The sequence below is a fragment of the Mya arenaria genome, chromosome 5 (genome assembly GCF_026914265.1).
Source record: "Mya arenaria isolate MELC-2E11 chromosome 5, ASM2691426v1".
NCBI classification, from domain to species: domain Eukaryota; kingdom Metazoa; phylum Mollusca; class Bivalvia; order Myida; family Myidae; genus Mya; species Mya arenaria.
Genome location: NC_069126.1, coordinates 39,991,172 through 40,008,238, shown reverse-complemented (window position 1 = coordinate 40,008,238; position 17,067 = coordinate 39,991,172). Strand labels below are relative to the sequence as shown.

The 17,067-nt window shown below is 34.5% G+C and overlaps 1 protein-coding gene across 1 annotated transcript; it reads right to left on the bottom strand.

Moving 5' to 3' along the window:
- LOC128234945 (uncharacterized) lies at positions 1-8,977 on the bottom strand. The gene is made up of 8 exons (XM_052949596.1): positions 8,666-8,977; positions 4,028-4,336; positions 3,441-3,590; positions 2,856-2,877; positions 2,357-2,445; positions 2,128-2,143; positions 1,681-1,760; positions 1-1,345 (listed from the first exon to the last, which is right to left on the bottom strand). Exons 1-8 carry the CDS (start codon positions 8,760-8,762, stop codon positions 1,290-1,292), a joined length of 819 nt encoding a protein of 272 aa, XP_052805556.1. The 5' UTR covers positions 8,763-8,977; the 3' UTR covers positions 1-1,289.
- Between the last annotated feature and the right edge of the window lie 8,090 nt (positions 8,978-17,067).

The window sequence follows — 17,067 nt, the reverse complement described above, 5'->3', positions numbered from 1 at the left end:
TATTTTAATCTCAGGTAGTTTATTTCCCAATATAAGCTATATATATATAAGCCCGAGTTTTACTAAAAAACAACAACTTTTATAATGATGATATATAATAAGCATTAGACAAGGTGATCATGTCCAGAAATTTAAAAAACAACAACAAAGTTGCTTTAAACAATCTCAAATATTTCCTAAAATAATATACAACATCTCTGTATATTTTACCCTGCCAGGAAGCTTTTATGCTATATAGAAGTTTGATTAATTTCCAAGCTGGATTGTGTTTTGACAATCTTTTAATGTCTGAAATACACGCTGAAATAAGGATACTATTTGTGGGTAAAAACTTACCTTTTGCATTAAATGCGATAAGTCTGGTTATATAAAGTTGATTTGTCAGAATATATTGATAAAAAGTGTGCTTAGTCAGGATAGATAATTGTTTTTACTTACCTATCATAACAACACCATTACATTTCTATGTATGCGATGATAGTTTCAGGCGTGATTTTAACCTGTTTATGTATATATAGAGAAGTAATTGTATAACAAAACCTATATTCTGTCTCAGAATATATATATTTGAGGTTTAGGTAATGACAATAATTTATGCTCTCCTTTAGAGGTAGATAATGGTTCTTCGGATGTTTGGTTCTTTTCTTCATTTAAACATTTGAAGCAAAAACATCTCCCTGCTGTTTTTGCACCTTCAACAGACCAATATAGGTTTGTTTAGAACAAAACAGAAATTATACAATGAATATATCCTTGAAATGTCGCGTAATTGTAAATTAAATAATTATCTAGGTAGGTTTTATAACATGCTTTTTAAATATACTTGTTTTGCTTTGGGTTGTGAAATGTTTCTATTAATCATAAAGTCATATGCTTAATGCTTTACGGACCAAACTTTTAAAATGCTAATAATCTTTATTAATTGAATATATACTAGTGTAATTTAACTTTCTACTCAGTTAATTTTAATTCCGATACAAGTATCAGTTCAACGTCACCTTAATGTAATCATGTCACAATGTCTTGTTCCTCATGTGACTTCTTATTAATATATCTAATCCCAACACATTATGGCGATATTTTTATGTTTATACATCTTTTATATGAACACAGAAAATGTCCTTTCATTTCTTCTCAAATTGCAATACTTTGTCCGTCGATTAATCGCTAGTTCACAGACTGTATTGGGGAAACAAAATCATTGAATATGTTATTAAATTGGTATTGTTAAAAGTTTTCACATCCTCTTGCGGCGTCTTGTTGTCATGTTTACAGTTGCAATTATCCACTTAGAGCCCTGTCTGTACCGGATTATTCAGTACCGTATTGTTGTAAACGTGATCTTCTGCAAGCAAATGGAAAGGATTAAGGAAAAAAAGATGTCAGTTAGTTAATCACATGAATTTTAATAAAGATATGGTGATTTTGATTGTGCTTTAGACCCAAAATAATGGTAATATCACATTAAACGTACGTTACAATATATACAAAGTAGTGTGTGATTAATACTTTGTCACCATTAAAGCTCAAGACAAACGTGTTTGTTATAACTATATCATACATGTAACTATATGTCGTTTTGATTCGTTTGCATAATTTGATTGTTATACAGTCATAGACAGATTACTCAAATATGCAGGAACACACCGCCGTCTGTTATAATGTATACATTGTTTATACCTTTCTTGGTATTTTCATAGTACACGTGCGACTTTGAATTTAACTCGTCCAACGGCGTGTACACGTGTAAATTATCAGGTCTGAAAAATAACGTAACCTGTATTTTACCAACAATGTCATTCATGGTGAATAGGTATATTAAAGATTAGTCAAAATAAAATAAATGTGAGAAACAAAAATGACAAGAACATGATGTATTACCAAAATGTACACATACAATTGTAAAGTTGTAAAGGTCGCCGTCAAAGTAATCCTATGATAACAACTTACCTGTCAAAATATTTCAATGAGAAAACTTATAAAAAAATTAACCTGTGGACAACTTATAAAACGTGTATAATATTGGATGCTGACCATTAGAATTCATATGTATTATAAATATACCTAATGTAATCAAGTTATTACGTATGACAGTTTCAATATACTATTTTCATGTTTTTAACTTACCCATTGTCTCCAGATTCTGAAAGGTTACACGATGGAGAGTAAATAACGAAGTCATACATGTATATCAGTGTTTAAGAATAACTACAATCTCAATATATATTTGTATATGATTTTCAGAATACCATGTCAATACTTATAATGCCCAGATTAAATACTGATTACAGAAAAGTGACACACTTATCAAAGATTGAAAAAAAACTAAATTATCAAACTAAATTGTATTACTAACTAAGAGTATCGTAGACCGATGTATCTGGTGTCATGGACATGTCCTCGTATGTCTGGGCTGCGTTATATCCGGGGTTGTCTTTACCAGGTCTAACATGAAATAAACTCTTGTGCCAATCATTTTACTTTTTATTTTTAATCTAAACATGGTAAACAGCAACAATTATTATATGAAAAATACAGAAACAAGTTCATAAGTCAAAAGCCTCAACATAAACCCCATACAATGTTGAAGTAATATTTTATTCAATAAATCTGTTGTGAATTTGATATATACACACGTTTATTTTCACAATGTAATATTTGTTACGCCGTTAATTCCATACTTATAAGTATGTAAAGTGTTATATAAAATAAAGGAAAACAATACTTTCCACTAAAAATATACATGTAAAATCTACTAAAATGTAGAACTATGGCGCCAGTTTTCATTTTGGCTTCAATAACTGAAATGAGGCAGCTAGTGTCTGATGAGTTTGTATATGTATGTAAAGACTCACATGGATCGCTCAGCAGGATCAGCTGAAATCAAGAATACGGTTGAAGGACAATGAAAAACAACTTTGACAACAGTTGAAATATTAATCGTATTGGGTGCCTTATTGCGAGACTAAAAATTAAAGCTACGCTAAGTTTTCTGTTTAATTAGTTTATGACTTAAGGAATATCGTCAAAATGTTTTTATTAATATATAAATTAATATTGTCAAAAAGAAACAACCAACTGTATTCGTCTATGTACTAACTTGATACAACTAAAACATAATTGTGACTGCCATATAAGAGTAATGATAAAAAGCTTATAAAACATTGTTCCTAAAGCAGTATAAATTTAACAGGTCAGGCAAAATAAATACAATTCGGTAACGAAGGACAATCGACAGCTACAGACGGAATATTTTGAATCGAAATTACAGTATAAGATATCGGATTTACAGTAATTCAACATTCAACGTATAGAGAAAGTGACTGCTTTAATTGTGTAATAGTTGGATGACATGAATTAAAATCTCAATGAATAAAAATTGGCGGTGTGGCGGAAGCGACGTCTTCTTAATTTGTTTAAATGAGCAAGACTATACAAACCACTTTTCTTTATTAGGGCAACATTGCAAATGAGAGCGTAGTTCCGCCTTAGAATGAAAACCACGACAACTATTGCCACGATCGCTACAGCAGTACCTCCAACCGCCCCGCCAACAACAGCACCAATATTTGGACTAGGGTCAGTATGATCTGAAATTATATACAATGTTTTATATTTATAAAAATAGAAGTTTTCGATGGTGTAAAGTTCATTAATTTGAGTTTCGCTTTCCATAAGAATGAAAAAAAAACCCTACATATTTGAACAAATGCGCGAAGCCGGACAATTTGAATCAGAGAATAGCGTTTGCTATAAGGGGAAGTAGGATATCCTTGGCCAAATTTTCAGCGTTCCATCGTTCTGCATAAGATTGTTATGTTGAAATTTTGGCCATGGATTGCATTTTAAAATTTTCATTTCTTTTCTTTCAAAAAAGTTATTTAGTTTTGTTTTGTTATCAAGAAAGGGAAACATGCAAACATCTTACATATTTGTTATTTAGTGTTTCTGTGTTCCAGCATGTTTCCATACATTGATCTTAGAAGGTGGTTGTAAAATGTTGAACAAAATAAGTTATTGCACTCACCTTCAATACGGTCAAGAGTTTTAAAAGTGGCATTCACCGATGCAGAAGAACCCACTTCATTTGCAGCAAATAGTGAAACAAAGTACTCGATTCCAGGTTCTAAATTTACAACTGTGTAATTCATCTCATTTTTATTGTCATGTGTTACTGTTTGTGTAATAAAACCGGTGACACCAAACAGTTTTCTATAGGAAATATGAAATTCCTGGGGAGATCCGTTGTCAAATCCGGGAATCCAGGTCAATACAGCACTTGTCTCCCGTATTGTATCTTGAATAACGTGAAAGTCCATTGTCGACTCCGGTCTTCCTGCAATTGATGAGAACAGAAGATCTATAATTACAAGTTAAAAGTTTGATAGAAATACTGTTGAGATTTTCGTTCAGTAAAAGTTTGTAAGAGGTTGCGATTTCTCACCAAAACAAATCCAATTTCGACAGTTGGTAAACAAATCCAATTTCGACAGTTGGTAAAACAACACAATTCTGGATTGAACGTTGTAATAAGGCTCGTCCTATATATTTTAGATATTGGACAAAGAACGTTGGGGTTTGAGAGTGAACAAGGTCTAATCGTTCCAATATTGACAGTTAAAAGTCAAAATTCACATAGTCAGGAACTTAGTCATACGATTCCGATGTGTTATACCATTGAATACAGCTTAACCAGGTTCGGCACATATTGGCTAAGTTGTGCTTGTGCAATTTTAAAAATTTAGTGGGAGCAGTGTTACACTATTTTCAATCACACAGACGAGCTGGCTGCTACATAATACAGAGATAATACACCGACGAACCCCAAATACAATCAAAAGATACATCTTCACATTCCATTGCTGCATACCAAGTTTCAGAATTGTGTTTTTATCCTTAACTCATTGAGGAGAACTCATTTTACTATAAGCGACCATGACATTACCCTACTTACCCCAAATGCCATCCCAATGTTTTATTTAACCCATTTCATTCGGGATACACCTTTTGGTGTAGTTACCCTTTACATTCGGGATACACCAAAAGGCGTAGTTTTTGACGTACTCAACTTCAAGTTCATTTACTTTCACTTTCGATTAATTGTTTCCGGTTTAAACGTATTCCGGTATTAGCGGAAGTTATGCGCAGCAAGATGCGCAGAAAATTATAATGCGGAAGTGATCGAAAAAATTAGAAATTGACTTAAATTAAAGCTGTTTTTTTACGATTTCGTTGCGATTTGCGGGTGGAAATGAATAGGACTTTAGACTTGAGTGATGGTAGTGACATAGAAGTTGATAGTGATGCAGATGATGTGAACTTGTTAGGTACAAACCTGGAAGACGTCGATAGAGATCGTAACAACAACGAAACATTGAATGATGACATTTGGTTGAGGTTTTTTGATGACGATCAAGACTACCAGGATGATTTCGAGGGGTTTCAAAATGATTGGGTGACGGAGATGTTCAGCCCAAGGTTGCCCAACGGGTATACTAAGCGTGGTGGTCCAGCAGAACTTCACCCTGAGGAAGCCAGGCCAGCACACTACTTTGACTTGTTATGGGGCCAAGATTTCTGGGACTTATTGGTTGAGGAAACTAACCGCTACGCCGACCAACAGCGAGCTGAAAATCCCCCATCCAGGTTTGCACCAAAGTGGACACCAGTTGACAGACCCACCATGAAGGCATTTGTTGGCTTGACATTTGTAATGGGCATCCTAAGGCTGCCAGCAAGGAATGACTACTGGCGAACTAGCAAGATAATGTTTACAACCTCTTTCAACAGCATCATGCCGAGGGATCGCTTCAACCTCATCTGGCGCTACCTTCACCTGACGGACAACCAGCAACCACAAGAAACTCCTGACAAACTGCGAAAGATAAGACCAATGATGACCTACCTAAACGACAAATTCATGAATGCATACACACCCTATGGAAATGTGACAGTTGATGAGAGTATGGTCAAGTTCAAGGGACGTTTGGGGTTTCGCCAGTACCTTCCGTCAAAGCCAATCAAGTGGGGAATTAAACTTTGGGCCCTGGCAGAGAGTACCACTGGCTACCTCCACAGATTCCAGATATACACAGGGAGAGAAGAAGGTGTGCAGGGGAAAGGGCTCTCCCACAGAGTAGTTCATGAACTCACAAGCCATCTTAGGTTTTCTAATGTACGTGTTTTCATGGACAACTTCTACTCAAGTCCCGACTTGTTTACTTCACTGTTGAATGTTGGAATTTATGCATGTGGGACGGTACGTTCCAATCGGAAAGGTCTGCCTCCACAACTCCTCCCCAAGAATGTCAAACTTCCCAAGCATGAGTTCAAAGTGGCCCAGAAGGATGATGTTATGGCTTGCTGCTGGCAGGACACCAAGCCAGTGATGGTGCTCTCTTCATTCCATGATCCAGATGCTGTTGGGACCGTCAATCGAAGATCGGGGAATCCACAACAACAGCGTGTGCGGGTTCCAAAGGCCATCGAGGACTACCAGCGACACATGAAAGGGGTGGATCTGTTTGATCAGATGGTGGGATACTATATGCCCAACCATCGATCACGGAAGTGGTGGCGGCGTCTGTTTCACCACATGCAGATGTCTGCTGCACATAACGCCTACATCATTGCACATGATAGCAATCCTGAGGTCATTCAGCGGGAATGGCCTCAGTTCCAGGATTTCGTGGAAGACCTTGCCGAGGACTTGATAGGAAATTATAAGGCTTCTCGTGCAGCCCCATTGACGAACATTGAAAACTTGCCACCTGTTCCACGGGAACAACATGAAATCAAATCAAAACTGTTTGAAAAGAAAAAGTCCTGCATGGAATGTCGCTCAAGGGCAGCCGTCGGTATCCGCGTACGAGCTACACAGAGCGGATGCTCAACATGTAATGTGCCTGTGTGTAAGGACTGTGTGGCGAGACATGTTCAGCGTGTGTAATAGTGCTGTAAATATTCATGTGGAGAACTGATTTAGTTTGTGTTTTATAGAAATGTTTGTACATAATGGTTTATTTTTATAAAAGTCTAAAACAGTTAATAATTTTCTAAGTTTTCCTTTTTTAATTTTTTTTTAAATATTTTTGAGATGATCTATCTTTACTTTGCATAATTCATGAAAAATACTATGTTCATAGACAATTAAATATATTCAATTGACTAAATTTTACCCCAACATTTTTTTTATTTTTTTTTGTCAAATTCAGAAGAAAAAAAAATCCGACACAGTTGATATAAATTGTCATAACTTTTGTCGTATTTTAAATATTTTCATAATTTTTTCTGCATAATGAAGATAAATGAATTTAAAATATTTCCCTCATCATACATGTGCCTTTTATGTTGTAATTATGTGTGATATTTTGCTTTGAAATATTTATTTATTTATTTTTTTTATTTTTTTTCATCCATTGTCACATGTTCAACTTCCAATTACTTTATTATTTAAAATAACTTGCAAATAAAATTTACATAAATCTGTGCAGATTTTTATTTCCTTTCTAAAAATGTATACTTTATTGGGTATTTTACCAGTAATAAAGATTTTATCAGTGTTTATACAACACATGGGTCATAAACTGCCAGATGGCTTATCAGTTATTGGAAAATGCCCAGATATTCAAGGTATCATATCTAACTGGGTCTCAGAATGAAATGGGTTAAGGAATGAATTGCGGGGTTGATGTCATTATCGGGGTATGAACGCAATTGGGCTGGTCTAAGTGTGTGGAGTCCGAAGGACTGCAAGCGTGCGTTGACCAGCCCAATTGCGTTCATATCCCCGATAATGACATCAACCCCGCCATTAATTCCTTATATTTACACCAATAGTTCATTATTTTTATTGTTTTTTAAAAATTACTTCATTTCATTTCGGATTACCTTTCAGTAATCATTTCTTACCCATTCTGTAAATAGGACGACCCGACTGTTACCGGAAACATTTTTTTCAAATGACGTCACAATAACGCGGGGAAAGATCAACCACTTGAAATCACTTTTAAACGTAAAATTGAAACACTTTTATCAACAAAACGTTTAAAATATAATAACTTAGGATTTTCTAAGATGTTGATCTATATTTTATGGGACCGGCTGACACAATACAAACAATAGCAAGATCAATAGTTTTCATTATATTGTTATGCGATGAATTGCGATCCGAATATATCCAAAAATGTTGCGTTCACGCAATTGGCGAAAGGCAGTTCATTTAAGGAATTGAAGTTGAGGTGTAAATATAAGTTGTATGAGCTTGTCACCATCATCACAACAATTCAATATAAACTCAACTTTGTTGAGCGAAATGAATTTGATATGCACCCGCTCACTCAACGATTTTAGTCTTACATTAACGGTTTTCGTTGTAACCCTGGTATAACACATGCTCATAATTATTGTTTTATATATAAATTTTGTTGAACTTAATGAAATAATAATTACGACACTCTGTGTCTATAATACGCGCTATATATGATAATATATGTGTAGTTGTCATACACGTGTAAATGTAATAGTGCTTCAATAAAAACATATCACAAACCAACAGAAACAGCGAAAACGAATGAATCAGGATATTCACGTATATATAAACACAACATGACTAATCGTGTATACATTGATATACATTGAGTAACATTTGAAAATATATAAATACCGATGGGTCTCAGGTATAACCATTCGACTAGTGAATCACCGATTCCGTTCGATACTGACAATTGGTACATTCCGTAATCTTGAATCTGAACATCCATAATCGATAAGTTACTTGATAGACCTTCAGTGTTAATTTGATATTTGTTAATTTCATACGGCAAAGATACACAAGAACTACGATTCGAACACCTCTTCCAAACAAATTGTGAAGTTTTGGGCGTAGGGTAGGCGACTATTTGGTAGACTAGAGCTGCATTCTCACGTTGGCGTGCAGTGAAATTAAGCTGTACCTCCACTCCAGGGGGTCGCCTCGCGGAACCTGAAAGAATAACGTACATTTGGTTGAACTAAAGACAGGCAATACCGTTCGTTTCACTTTTAACAATAAGTATTCCGAATACATCCGATTGATGACCAGTTTACAGTCATAGCTCTTGTGCGTAATGAACCCAAGTATCAAAAAGACCATAATTTTAATAAACATAAACAAACTTTTCGTTGATTCCGAGCTAATTATTTTGAATATAAAAGCAGCAATTTATTTTTGAAACCTGATTTCGTGTAAGACTTCTAAGAAGTAGAGATATAACAGAAGCTACGAGAATAAGCCCAGATGCTTAAACTGTTGAAATAATAGAGGGACTGCGAACACTACTTACGTTTCTCCTTGTACCATAGTACAATGAAAAGTACAAGGACAAGTCAGGTTGTCAAAAAATATAACATAATCCTGCTTAGAGGTGTAAAATAAAGAATTAAGCCTTTCTTTAAAAGTCGTTTTGTGTATACGAGCCTTCTCATACATGCATAACGTTAAAGCAAAAACGTACATTTGTACCATTTTGTTCCGAATGTACGGTTCTACAGAGCAAACATACCTGAGTGACAGCACTGATTATACAACGAATACTTCTGGAACAGGCCTAGCATTCTAAAGTTAAGCCATATCCCTGCTTAAAGTGCGCGTAGAAGGCGTAGACAGTAGTCTACAGTACAGATGAATTTTGAAATATATGCATCTATAAAATGCTTATATACTTTGATATGCAGATGAAACAATAGATTACGAATAAGATTAACTAGAGCTTTAACAGAATTGATGACTACTTCCGCACGCCGTCCTGACACAGGATGTTATTACCGGACTTCTAATATGAAGGAAAACAATTCATATATGCCACAATATTAATCTAAAAACTTCAATAAAGGAAAATTGTCGAAGTTATGTTCAAGGACATATAACACAAACAAGCACAGAGACTTTGACTCATGGGAGTGACCTTGACCCTATAGCTTGAGAACCCGATGTTGTCTTCTTTTGGTGGTCACTTTAGCCAAATTGTTTCGGAATTTAAGGTTGCATGACAGTTATGGACCGGAATCGAAATAAGGCTTATATAGAAAAACTGACAATGTTAAGAGTTGCGCAGTGACCTGATTTTGAAACTAGTTTACGAATCGCGACATGTAGTCATCTTATGTTCGTCACAAATGCATTTTTCCCGAAATCTCACCATGAATTACGAGGATGTTTAAACTGAACACGAGCTAATACAAACAGGTAGACGTTTATAGCAAACAGACACAGTTCTGAGACGCATCCTCGACCTAAAGCGGATAAATTATACGCGCGACAAGTCATCATCTTAGCGGAGCCACCTAAGCCAGATTATTTCAAAATCTCACCATGAATGACAAAGTCATGGGCGAGACAAGAAACCAGAACGGATGGATGGTTATGATGACACTGTCTTTTGAAAAGGTTGTACTATCTCAAAATGTATCTATTTTGAATAACATACTATTAATTCAAACAAAGAAATAAATAAAAGCATATATGCTCTTGATTTCATGAAAAACATTCTTAACACGTTCGTCACTTTTTGTATTTAAACCGTAAATAACGTCATGAATATATAACATAATTATAAAGTCATTTATCCTGGTGTGACGTCACCATAATCAAATTTCGAGTGAAGTGTTTTTGTTGTGATTCTGATTGGATATCATCAAAGTATCTATCCATTAACGGTATTAAAAGATCTGAAATATGTTTAGTTATAAATAATGCTACATTTCTGAAATGCCTTTGGCGTGGGAAATGGGACTGTTTTGTCAGTATGTGGCATTTGTGTTTTCATTAGTGCAGGTGAAACAGGTATGCCTTTTCTGTTATATTTTACCTGTTAAAAGCATGAGATAACAAGAATCCGTCACGAGTCGTCATATCAAACAGTAAACTATTTAGTTTAAAATCATAATGCAAATTAAATACACTTTGACAAGCATCAGCATTATTGTTAAACATGGCTTTGTTATGAAAAACTATGAACCAACAAATGTTACACATATAAAATATACTTTTATCTAACCTTATTGTTTTAAATGTTTAAGTTTTATTTCAAGAATTTAACATTTACGCATTAAAAAAGAAAGAAAATCAGTTTGAATCGATATTGATGTTTTTATCAAACATTATCAAATCTAATCTAAACAATTGATGATAATATTTCGAATAAATTAGAAATTCATTAACCTTACGATGACTGCAGTACTACCTGAATGTGTATCTTATATTCTGTCACATGCGATAGTTCGTTTGTAAATTGTTTTAAATGAATTTTTGCACATGTTCACCTTATATTTATTTATATATTATACTAATTTTCGTTCATGAACAATTGTGGAATAATTTTTGAAATGACATATATTCACTATTTTGACAAAAAAAATAATAATAAAAAAAAAATGAATTTTTTTTAAAATAAATGTATTACTGTATCAAGGCAATGTGACGAGCACCTTTGCACACAATGTACTTCAAATTTCATCATTGAAAACTGATACATATCTGATTTACAACTCTAATAAACAAAAAAGGAACGCCTTAACATATTACCAAATCAAGCATTTGTTGCTTTGATTTATGTTGAAACCAGTTATGGCAACAGTGTTCCGTACCTGTTTTAAAAAAAAGACGAAAAAACTAGGTTTGGATCCAGGGTTTGATACCAGTTGCAGGGCGAAATATTCAGACATATTTGTTAAACGTAATAAAATGAAATAGTTCGTCATCAATATGCTAGCCACCCAACGGAAACCATAAAATCAGGTCAGATTGTTCGGACATACACTTTCAATTGTATAAATCATCTTGATTACACGACGTGCAGAACAATCCAAACACAATGCAGTGGGTTAAACTGTCTGCACACCAGATATTAACATAACAGACAGAGGCTGTGAGGTTGGTCACGTTTATTTTGGCTCTCAACTTTTCATTGTTTTTTTCAATCTATCTCTTTGAGTTTACTTTCTAAAATGACCAAAACATAAACACATATTGTATTGTTTTTAGTATTTGTCAACACGTAGATATCTTGAACTAGAAAAGGCTTTTTGGTCCAAGATTCTTTTTCCCATTGTGACAACATAAGTTGCCGATATCGGCCATTATTGTTTACATTTTACCACAGTCCAGTGACCACATATCGTATCCCTATTGTCAATCATTCAGGGTATAAACTAATTTCCTCGAGGAAAGCTTGTGCGTCTAGCGGTACTTAGCAGAGTGATATTATTTTCTTTTCGACAGTTTTATTTCGTTCAATTATTTTTTCTTCATTCTGTTTAAGGCTAAACACAGCCTTTTAGATTTATGTGAACTCAGTTACTGCCCGGTCTTCAGAGGTTAAGACTGCATCTCTTTGTATAAGGTTTACAGAACTGAATTCATGTAATAGAATTAGACGCAAAAGTTTATATACATATATATAAAGTAACAGAGAGAGAGCCAAAGCACACGAGACAGCCTAGTTAGATGTGATTATATTAGTTTAATTAGTACAAATATTGCTACTGATTTTTCCCGGTGTTATTTTGAAGCTTTACTGTCTTTGCGTTTTTCTGTGTGTTTCTCTCAGTACCTTTCAGATATGGAACCCAGACCGGACCAAGCGGAAGACCCCAGGACCCCCTCAAACTGGGGCGTTATGAGGCGAGGCGTTAAACGTTCAAAGGTCCGAAAACCCGGCTCTGAATCCTCTGTCGGTGACCTGTCATATCTTTATTTGGATACTTGAAATATACTCTCAGCCGCTCGTGAAGAAGACGGAGTAAAGCTGTCGTTATCAGAGTTTGACAATCTAGTGAGCAAAATTGATAAAATCCAGCAAAATTTTGATAAATGTGATAAACTAGACAAGTGTCTCAATAAACTTGACAAGCTAGACAAATGTTAATGATCTGAACCTTAAGTTGTACGACATGGAACGAAGGCTCTGCGCTGTAGAAACGAATGGAATAGAGCTCAACAAACTGCTGATTTCATCAGTTCAGGATATGATACACTAAATGCAAAACAAAAATACTCACCAAAAGACATTGGATGAACATAACAAAACTATCAATTTTCTCACATCTGAAAATAAAAACTTAAATAACTCACTCAACGATATCAGAGAGCTACACTCAGGTCTTCAGGCCCAACTTCTTGACAGCAAGTGTAGAGAGATGAGAGACAATTTGGTATTCACCAACATAGCAGAAGTCATGAAAACCGGTTCCACTGGTAAATTGTACGAAGACACTGAAACTGTTTTAACTGAGTTTTTGTCTACAATTAAATCTACACTCAATAAAATTTGAGCGTGTTCACAGAATGCCATCGAATCGCGACCCACAGCGAAATACACCCCGTCCAATAGTTGCCAAATTCTCCTTTTTCAAGGAACGGGAGGAAGTCCGTCGCTCCGGGTACATGCTTAAAGGGACAACTTTTGGTATAAGTAAATAATTCCCAGAGGAGATTGAGATGAAGTGCCGCGAACTGTATCCCCTTGTGAGGCACTTCAGGGCCCAGAAAAGGCATACTGTTCTTGTGCGTGACAGACTGTTTGTCGACGGTAGGGAAGTAAGAGCCGGGGAAATCGATACATCGCAGGACCGAAGGGGAGACCATGGGCTACCGACCGGAAGTGGCATCCGTGGCTGTGGAGGCGCACGTTACCAACACCAACGTGGGAATTATACACAGTCCCTAAGAGGACGAGCTAACAATCCCGCATACTGACGACCGATCGGCGCCGGATATGACACCGAATCCACGCACCTGTAGGGATGCCGTGGTGGACTTTCATTTTCTTGTCTAAATGTTTGTGGTTTAACTTCAAAACTAAATATCTCTGAATTAGTTAATCATATTAAGTCCGTCGATATATTTTCTTGTTTCGAAACCCATTGTGACGAGTTTGATTTAATCAAGATTGAGGACTATGATTGTTTTCTTAAGAATCGTTCCCAAAAAACACTGAAAAAGTCTTGTGGAATAGCTACCTTTATTAAAAAAGATATTTCAAATTATTTCTCAATAATACCTACAGCTTGTGAGTATATACAATGGTTTAAGCTTTCGAAATCTGTTTTCACATCTGATAAAGATGTTATATTTGGTCCAGTGAATGTACCACCGGATAGTTCAAAATATTTTAATCAAACATTACTTGCTGCTTTTATACTGAAATAGAACAGTTTAATTGTAATAACAAATATGTGATACTGTTGGGTGATTTTAATGCTAGAACTTCTAATTTAATGGATATTACAGATGTAGATCAGCACCTTTTTGATTATGTAAATATTGACACGTCGGATGTTTTTGATAGTAATTTGAGAGAAAAGCTTAGAACCAGCAATATGAATTTTGAACGTTGTTCTAAAGATGACATTGTAAATCGTCTAGGTAGACAGCTGATTGACTTTTGTCGAACTAACGACCTTGTTATTATCAATGGCAAAGCTTTCAATGACAAAAGTGGTCATTATACATGCAATGATATATCGGTTATTGACTATGTAATCGCATCGCGCGATTTACTTTCGTTTTTTCAAGATTTTAGTGTAAGTGAATATTGTCCCCTTCTCTCTGATGTTCATTGCTGTCTCAACTTTAAACTAGTCACAGAAAATTAAACTCATCTGATAACGATGCAAATGGAGAAAAAAGTCGTAAATGGGATGGCGACAAAAAGCAACAATTTATTAATAATATCAATATGCATACTATAGACGATGCTTTGGAGAATCTATCTAAAAATGATGGCAATCTAGATAAAACTAAATTATATGAAATAGTAAATTCTGTTGAAAGCGCCTTAGTAGAGTCTGCCAGAACCACATTCGGGGTGTATAAAACTTACCCACATACAAGTAAGAATACTAGTAGAAATAATAAAGTATGGTTTAATAATGAATGTAGATCATCTAGAAATAAGTTCCATGCCTGTAAACGTATATATAGTCATAGAAAGAATACTAATACAAAACATGATCTAGTCCAGTCATCCAAAACATACAAGGCTATCATTAGAAAATCTGTAGTAGCACATAAAAGAGACATGCGGAGAAAAATCCGATCTATGCGTAGTAAATCTCCTAAAGATTATTGGAATTACATAAACAGTTTAAACACTAGAAATAAGACTGATGATGTTAACCTTGACGATTTTTTTGATTTCTTTAAAAGCTTAAATGCTAATAACGTTGATGCAAATGAGCATGTTGAAGCGGAATTTCCAAATGTGAGCATAGACCATAATCTTAACAATGAAATTACAATTGATGAAATTATAGTTTGTATAAACAAATTAAAGTCTGGCAAGGCTACGGGTCTTGATAGGGTACCAAATGAATATATTAAAGCGTCTTGTGATCTTTTAATGCCCCTGTACCATAAGTTATTTAACATAGTCTTTGACACGGGTTGTATCCCTGAATCTTGGCTAATTGGCTCCATTAAACCAATTTATAAAAATAAAGGAGATAAAGATGATCCCCTAAACTATTGACCTATCACAATTTTAAGCTGTGTTGGAAAAGTATTTACTGCTGTGTTAAACAATAGGCTAACTAAATACTTAGAATGCTATAATATTCTAAATGAAAATCAAGCGGGTTTTACAAAAAAATCACTCTACAGAAGACCACATTTTTGTACTACATACATTAGCGGAAATTTGTAAACGTAAAAATAAAAAGTTGTTCTGTTGTTTTATTGATTTCCAGAAAGCTTTTGACTCTGTATGGAGAACCGGCCTTTGGAGTAAATTAATGTGTTATAATATAAATGGAAAAATGTTAGCTATTATAAAAAATATGTATAGTGGTATCAAATCTTGTATTTCTGTTAATAATAAGATGTCAAACTTTTTTCCCCGTGCTAGAGGTGTACGCCAAGGCGAAAATCTTTCACCGATACTTTTTTCTCTGTTTTTAAATGATCTAGAGAATTACTTATTGACAAAAAATGACATAAGTTTAGTCTTAGCTGATGTCAATTTCGACATATATATAAAACTGATTGTTATATTATATGCTGATGACACAGTACTTTTTGTAAACACAGAGGAGGATCTGACTTCAGTGCTTAATACTTTTAACGAATATTGCACACAGTGGAAATTAGATATAAATTTTGACAAAACTAAGATAATGGTAATTAGAGATCGTTTCCGTAGAAAAAGAAACTTTATCATAAATAACCACCAAATCGAGGTGGTGGATACATTTAAATATCTTGGAATTCTTTTCTCGAAAAAAAAGACAGTTTACATCTGCTAAAAAACATATAGCTGAACAGGCAAGGAAAGGCTTAATTAGTCTATACAAAAAAATAAGAAATCTAGATTTATCTATGGATTGCCAACTCAAACTGTTCGATTCAACTATTCTTCCAATTCCTACTTATGGATGCGAACTTTGGGGGTATTCAGACGTTAACCTGTTAGAAAAAGTGCATACAGACTTTATGAAAAATATATTACATGTTAAACGTAGTACTCCTCATATTATGCTATATGGAGACCTTGGGAGATATCCCATTTCTATTGTTATCAAGAAACGAATTATTGGCTTTTGGTATAATATGATATTAAATACTAATAAACTTTCTTCGTTGTTTTATAAATTCATGTACTCAGACTATGTTCATAATTCTAAAATGGTTAACATTTGTGGAGTCTATTCTAGATGAATGTGGTTTAAGCTATGTATGGATAAACCAAATGTTTGATGGTTCTAGAGATATGTTGTTAAAGAAAACAGAATCAAGTCTTCAAAATCAGTACTCACAAATATGGCATAGCAAGGTCTTTGATTCCAGTAAATGCCTTAATTACCGTATGTACAAACACGAACATAAATATGAACAGTATTTTGATAAATTGTCACCCTACCTTGTACAACAACTAGTTAATTTTAGAATGTGTAACAACCATCTTCCTATTGAAAAACTTAGATGGGCAAATGTCCAACGTTACGATAGGATTTGCAATGTTTGTCATTCTGGAGAGGTCGGAGACGAATTTCATTACTTATTCAAATGTAGTTTTTTTTAATCAATTACGA